The 7,642-nt window shown below is 36.5% G+C and overlaps 1 protein-coding gene across 1 annotated transcript; it reads left to right on the top strand.

The window, feature by feature from the left end:
* The first annotated feature begins 536 nt into the window (after window positions 1–536).
* Window positions 537–2,095, top strand: KCNA10 (potassium voltage-gated channel subfamily A member 10). Its single transcript, XM_026707236.2, has one exon. It carries the CDS (start codon window positions 554–556, stop codon window positions 2,093–2,095), a length of 1,542 nt encoding a protein of 513 aa, XP_026563021.1. The 5' UTR covers window positions 537–553.
* Window positions 2,096–7,642: the final 5,547 nt, after the last annotated feature.

Below are 7,642 nucleotides of genomic sequence, written 5' to 3'. Positions count from 1 at the left end.
CCCTTGATATCCTTTGAATTTACGGTAAGTAGTAAAAAATACCTGCCATGGCAGAATTTAAAATATTAAATAAAGAGCCCTTTATTCCAGTAACCTCACTTTGAATTTTCCATTTGAAAGAAGTTTTCTACAGTTCTCATGGATCAGTAAAGTTATTACAATTCATGGTTTTATGATATCCATCCAAGGACTGTAAAACTTTATAACCTTGGGTAATTGTAAATTATTCTGGAAAAACTATAGCTATAACAAAATGTGCATTCCAAATATCTACAAGAATCCTCCTTTAGAAATATTATTCAATTTGTTTAAAGAATCACCTTTAACCCATGTGCTGCCCAGACAGTATAATACTGTCTGGACAGCACAACCCATATGTATTTCATTCTTTGCAAGCAAAGCACAGCAAAGCATGCATACATACACACGCAGACACACACACGTACATACATAAATCCTTTCTCCCTCTCCATTTGCAGATAGCGTGGGAAAGACACAGTCTACTGGTATCTAACCTGGGGATTTAGGCTGTTCACCTGTTTTCTCCCATGTGATGGATGTGTCCACTTGGAAAGAAATGGAGGTGGCACTGGTTAATTTTGACAACACTGAGGAAATAATGGAAGAGCCTTGTTTTTCAAGTGAACTCAATGCTGCTGAGCAACTGCACAAAGGGCATTCCAGCTGTGCCAGCCTTCTGTCTAACTGGAGAATACTCATCAACAATGAGAACACCAACAATGAGACCATATTCTCCAAATTGTCTGCTGAGTTCTGTGACCACTGGGGGGCAGAGAACGGGGGCATGGATGAGGGTGACCAGAGGGTAATAATCAACATTGCTGGGCTGAAATTTGAGACGCAGCTCAAGACACTTCATCAGTTTCCAGATACCCTACTTGGAGACCCTGAGAAAAGAATACATTATTTTGATTCCATGAGAAATGAGTACTTTTTTGACAGAAATAGGCCCAGTTTTGATGGAATACTGTACTATTATCAGTCTGGGGGTAAAATTCGGAGACCAGCTAATGTTCCTATAGACGTTTTTGCTGATGAGATCACTTTCTATGAACTTGGTGAAGAAGCGACGGATCAGTTCAGAGAAGATGAAGGCTACATTAAGGATCCTATCACCCTTTTGCCATCCAATGATTATCATAGACAGTTCTGGTTGCTCTTTGAGTACCCTGAAAGCTCAAGTGCAGCCAGGGGTGTGGCTTTGGTCTCAGTTTTGGTCATTGTCATTTCTATTATTATTTTCTGTGTAGAGACCTTACCTGAATTCAGAGATGAGAAGGAGCTAAAGCATGAAAGTAATAATGTAACCAAAGCTGTTGTGGCATCTAATACTTTCACAGATCCTTTCTTCATGATAGAAACTGCTTGCATCATTTGGTTCTCTTTTGAACTACTTGTCAGATTCATTGTTTGCCCCAGCAAAACCGAGTTCTTCAAAAATATTATGAATATCATTGATATTGTATCCATCATTCCATATTTCGTGACACTTACTACCGAGTTGATTCAACATAGTGAGTTGAATGGCCAGCAGAATATGTCTTTGGCCATCCTCAGGATTATTCGCCTGGTCAGGGTATTCCGCATCTTCAAGCTTTCTCGGCATTCCAAGGGGCTACAAATCTTAGGACAGACCCTCAAGGCCAGCATGAGGGAACTTGGCTTGCTCGTCTTCTTTCTCTTCATTGGAGTCATATTGTTTTCTAGTGCCATCTACTTTGCAGAGGTGGATGAACCACAGTCACATTTCTCCAGCATACCTGATGGCTTCTGGTGGGCTGTGGTCACCATGACGACTGTTGGCTATGGAGACATGTGCCCTACCACCCTGGGGGGAAAGATAGTGGGGACTCTGTGTGCTATAGCAGGGGTGCTCACCATTGCACTCCCTGTGCCAGTCATTGTGTCCAATTTTAATTATTTCTACCATAGGGAGACAGAAAACGAAGAAAGACAAGTCCTGCCTAGAGAAATAGAAAAAATGCTAACTAGTGCAGTCACAGGGAATGGGAGTATAGATTCCTTAAATATCACAGATGAAAACTTTTCTCAAGAAAAGAAAAAAAAGTATTGAATAATCACACCTTGACAAAATTAAGGGACACTGACTAACCGACTGACTGCTATATCATGCCCACGCTGTGTAACTCTTCTCCCCTCTCTTTTAAATAACATAATTTTGGTTTTCAAGACATTTATTTTTACTTTCTGATTTCCTGTTACATTCTTAAATAAATAGGTTTCCATTTCTGTCACCTAACATTCTGATTCTTTTTTGTAAACTATCACTCTGGATTCTTCCTTGCTTACTTTGATATCAGTGGCTTTCTAATATAAGAATCTGTGAATTGTGTATAATTTCTTTTCAAAAACACGCTACCTTGCAATGCTGCCTGAATTTCACACATTCAGGAGGACCTTCTTTTAATAACTGCTAGTCCAGATGGAGCAGATGGAAAGATCTGGAAGAATTACTACAGTGCCAAAGTTGAACTAATAGAGGCAACTGAGTGACACAGCATGTTGACTGACTGACACAGCATTTTCAATGAACTGTTTCCTGTTGCTTCTTCTTAGTCTTTCAGTGCTACTGATGAAACCTCTACTTCATCTTTAGTATGAATAAATAAATATTTATCATGGTCTTGGCAATAATAATAATAATAATATACTTGATTGATACCTAGGATGCTGGCAGCAACCTGTGCCAGTGCCAGTCAATGATATTTGTGATACATTTTTAAATGTTCAGTTGACTGAGTTTTATGTTTAATGAATAAAAGAGATGATAATAATAATAATAATAGTAATAATAGTAATAACATCCCAGGTGTTTGGGAAGAACTCAATATGTGGATAAAAATGCAAAATCCAGATTAAACATCTGGCAAAACAAAATATAAACATAATTACTAATGAAATAATTGAGATCATATGTAGGGTTTAGACATATATTCTTAAGTGTTCTCACTAAAATCAGTGAAATTGGTTAATTATCATCTTAATGATTTCAATGAACCTTTTCAAAGCATTAATCCAGCCTAATATATAATGTTTTACAATGCAAATAAAATTGAGGTGGGCTTTGGTCATATTAGTGAGGTCACCTTGCTGACTTTTTTAATCTCCTGCCTGTTGCAGAACCAGGTAGAGGATAGATTCAGAAATTTATCCTATAACCCACCACACTCATTCCAGTCTGCTTTTCTCAGTCGGTCCACAGTCTCTACTCCTGTCCTTGTTTCTGCTCAATTATTTGAGTCATCTGGCCATTCCTTCTCAGGTTAAAATTTTACACGTTTCTATCTCTGGAATTAATTGAGTAGACATGTATATACAGTCATGCTGTCAGTCAATTAGAGACCTCTTTTTTCATGCAGTATGCATACAAACTGTTTTACATGTCATTTCACATTTTCCTTCCTCTTTGGAGGAAAATACGTGTAAGTTCCATAAATGTGAAGTCTTCAAACAACAAAAAGCATTGAACATTTGCATGCGGCCAAACAGAATTAATATTAAGAAAAAATTAAAAAGTTGTTTCAGTCATGCACATTTATCACTGAAATAGAGAACCACATTTGTCATTTCTTGACAATAATTCATGTTCATTTAAGTCAAATGAACACATTGTAGAATTAGCATGGAAGTAATCGTCTGTGATCATCAGAAATAAAATAAATTCTAAAGGGTTGTATGAAAAGCCTTTGAAGCCACTTCCTTTTAGTCCCGTAATCTATTTCTTTAATTGTGCCATCGTCATTTATTTGACTTCAGTGAATACTTACTATGCTTTAATGTTGTCTATTCTTACTTGTAACCAATTTAAGTAAGCACAGTGTTTTGACAGGTTCTTCAAAGTTCTGATTCTTCCCAACCCACAGAGAACTGTGAAGATGGTAAGATAAACCTATATCCACACCATTCCAAGTACTTTTATAAATCACACGGTCTCCTTCTGTAGCTGCAAACATAAATACATTTGGTAATTATGATGGCTGCAGTTGATCAGAAGTTGATAGGCAACGAGACTGTTGATAGATTTGCAGATGATCATTACATGCCCAGTAGCCATCTGAGCTGTCTTTAGGAGATGAATTAAGATGGAAGGAACAAAGTTAATAAATTTCTCTTTAAAGGAATATTTCTAATCCAGATGTACACTGGAAAATAGCAAAAATCTAAAACAAACACCACTAGAAATAGATAGCCACAGGTATAAAACTGTCTCATAGGAAAGACTGCACTGGAATTTATGGTTCGCTTCTATGGTGTCTTCTTTCACTGCTGATTACAATTATAAAGGCTCTCCTTTTTATATCACCTTATTTTTATTTCAACCTTCTGGGAATCCTTCCCATACAAGATGATAGGAACTCTCAGAAGTTAACTAGGTAACACATGTGTATTTAGAATTGGGATTTAAATGATTAACAGCCTGGCATTATTCATAGATAGATTATAGATAGGTAGATACAGATACATTTTTCTTAAGATATCCAGTTGCAATAATAACAACAATAATTATATACTTCAATTTTGTTTGGAAATATACAATGCTATGTCATGCATTCAAGCTATTTAACTCACCTCTAAATTACAAAAATATATAACTGAGTTTAAAAACAATAACATAAATGCCTGGCTGGATGTCACGCATTACGTTTGACCTTAAGCTGTTTTGCTGATTATAGAATTGTAAAAGTAGATAAAGCATGATTAAATTCAATGAACAGATGTGAAAAAAAATACTTAGGATGGTGACATCCACCCTTCAACTTTGTTATACTGATTCAGAGAAATGTCTTATCTATAGAAACTCCCTCTTGAAAGGTCAATAGAAATATTTGTTATTCAGATAAATCCACCAATGCATCTGCCACAGGATGCTTCCTTTACCCAAACACATCATAAATAAATCTGCAAGGCAGATATATCCAGAAATAGTGGTGACGTAGCCATCTGTTCTTCTGATTTTCTGGGATTTTCGGTAGGCCATAGCCTACCAATGCAGAAGAACAGAAGAATAAACCCGTGAAACATTGCAAACCTGACCTCTACATTACAAAAATGCACAAAATTGAGTTTTTCCAAAAGTAACAACATAATTGTATAACTAAGGACAACCACCATGAACAAATAAACAGCGCTGAATTTCACATACAGAGTAGCATCAAGAGGACCATTATTGAATAACCTCTTGAAGCAAAGGGTAGGATGATGGAGAGGCAAATAATCAATCTCCCTTACACACACACACACACACACACACACACACACACACACACACACGCACAAAGAGAGATGGACTTAAACTGAGGTCTCACATAATCTTTCAGCTCTGGGCTTGTTGACATGCTTTCCAGACGGCAGTAGTGATGGTGGCTGCAGCCTTAGTCTAGAGGAAAGTTTCAAAAATCAAATCAGAGGAAACCACACTCACGTGGATCAGACTTCTGACCATCATCCACCTAGTTGCTATCTTTGTAATTTCTCCTTCAGGCAAGGAAAAATGTGTGCTTTCCATGTCAGGGTCTCAAGACATGTGTCAGAAACATGGTTGTTTCCTGGACTACATACAGGCTGACTTCAATCGGAACTGGGGGTTCCAATGGAGAAAGTAAGAGAGAACAACCAGGTATGGAATATTGGCAGGATGCTAAATGTTGCCCATGTTTCATTTTTAAAATTTTGTTTTCAGTGCATTCAGAGAAGATATTGTAAAATGATGTTGTTTTAAATCTTAAAACCAGATGAAGGAAATGCTCCCAATGCCGGCATAAAATTATTTATGTATTTTCAATACATTGAACCAATGCAAATCTCAAATTCACCCAGCTTAAGTCATTCCTGGGCGGGAAAGAGTGGGATTTAGCATAAATTCAACCAATTTATTCCAAGCAGCTGAATCCCAAATAGTTTGACTAAGTTATTATTATATTTTTGCCATCAAATCAATCTTGGCTTTACACAGTTTTCTTGGCAACATTATTCGAAGTGATTTTTTTTTTATTCTGCCTTTTTTCATATAAAACTCAATGTTCTTTCCTCCTCCTATTTCTCCACAATAACCCTATGAGGTAAGTTGGGCTAAGAGAGAGTGATTGGCTTAAAGTCTCCAGCTGGCTTTTCATGGCTAAGGTAGGACTAGAGGTCATAACCTCTTGGTTTCTGGATCAACACCTTAACCACAATACCAAGCTGGCTCTTTACTTTCTTCCTAGTGCCAAGAGTGGGTGACTGTCCCAAAATCAGTCATCTGACTTCCATGCTAAAGGCAGGATTAAAATTCACTGCCTTCTGCCTTCTAATTCAGGAACTTTAACCATTACCCCCAAATGTTATAACCTTACTTGGAATAGCAATATGTAGCAGATCCATGTGCTTACTCCCACACTGGGTTCACATGTTGTGCAAAACTATAATATAGGTTTTTTTTTTAATGTATTTGGAAAACCATATTGTCTGAATGCAGGCACATGGTTAGTAAACTATGATTTATGATTAGCATATAATAGGAATTAAACCAATTGTGCTTTCTCCAGAAAGCTATAGTCTGGTTTAATGCATCCTATAGTGTGCCAACTTATATAGGTTCAGTAAGGTAAAAAATTAAGAGTTTTGCTAAAGGCCTGTAAGTATATTAATTTTTAATTTTCTAGTCTCATAAAAGGTAGAATCAGACGATCCATTTAGTAAGTCAGTTTCTTAATATGGCGCTGAAAAAAATGAGAAGTACATTGTTTATATCTTATATAAATGGTTATAGTATGCCCGTGATAATGCTTAATTTCTATATTAATTGACAATATGTTAAAATATTTTGGAAAGTTTCTCATTTGCAAGGCTCTCAGTATATAAATCAGCTATGAGATCCTTTTTCTAATCCTAACTATTTCTTCAGTTAAATACATCTTCAGATATGTAGTCTTTAACCACTAGAGGCCAATGTAATGTTAATAAATACTGTATTGATGGAAAATTAAACATTTTTAGGTAATCCTGCTGGTCTATTACTGTAATTATAACCAAATTTTCCAGATTTCTTCAGGAAACACTATTATGTCACTTAGACAGTGGTCTTCAATTTGATACAGACTTATCTCATCAATTCATTGGCTGTTTTACAATGAAAGAAATAGCCATTCAATTGAGTTAGTGTTTATATTGCCCTTAGACAAGAGAGAGTATGCTGTAAAACTGACTAGAGCAGGAGTTGAAACTCTTTTGCTCAGGTAACTGAGAAAATGGTAAAATGATATTCCAATGGATTTTTTTTTTTTAAAAAAAGCATTTGGAAAAGCAAGTTAGCATAGGACAAAGTGGTGGCACAGGGGTTAGAATGCAGAATTTCAGGCTAATTCTGCTGACTGCCAGCAGTTCGATCCTCACTGACTCAAGGTTGACTCAGCCTTCTATCCTTCTGAGGTTGGTAAAATGAGGACCCAGATTGTTGGGGGCAATAGGCTCTCTGTAAACTGCTTAGAGAGGGCTGTAAAACACTGTGAAGTGATATATAATTCGAAGTGCTATTGCTATTGTTATTAATAACAACTATTTAAGCTAGGCTTATTTGACAACTTTCTGTATTATTGCAAAAGGCCTAAAACCAAGGAATTTT

The sequence above is a fragment of the Pseudonaja textilis genome, chromosome 3 (assembly GCF_049901715.1).
Source record: "Pseudonaja textilis isolate UNSWEBS1 chromosome 3, rPseTex1.2, whole genome shotgun sequence".
Lineage (NCBI taxonomy): Eukaryota > Metazoa > Chordata > Lepidosauria > Squamata > Elapidae > Pseudonaja > Pseudonaja textilis.
This window is presented reverse-complemented; position numbering and strand designations above follow the sequence as displayed.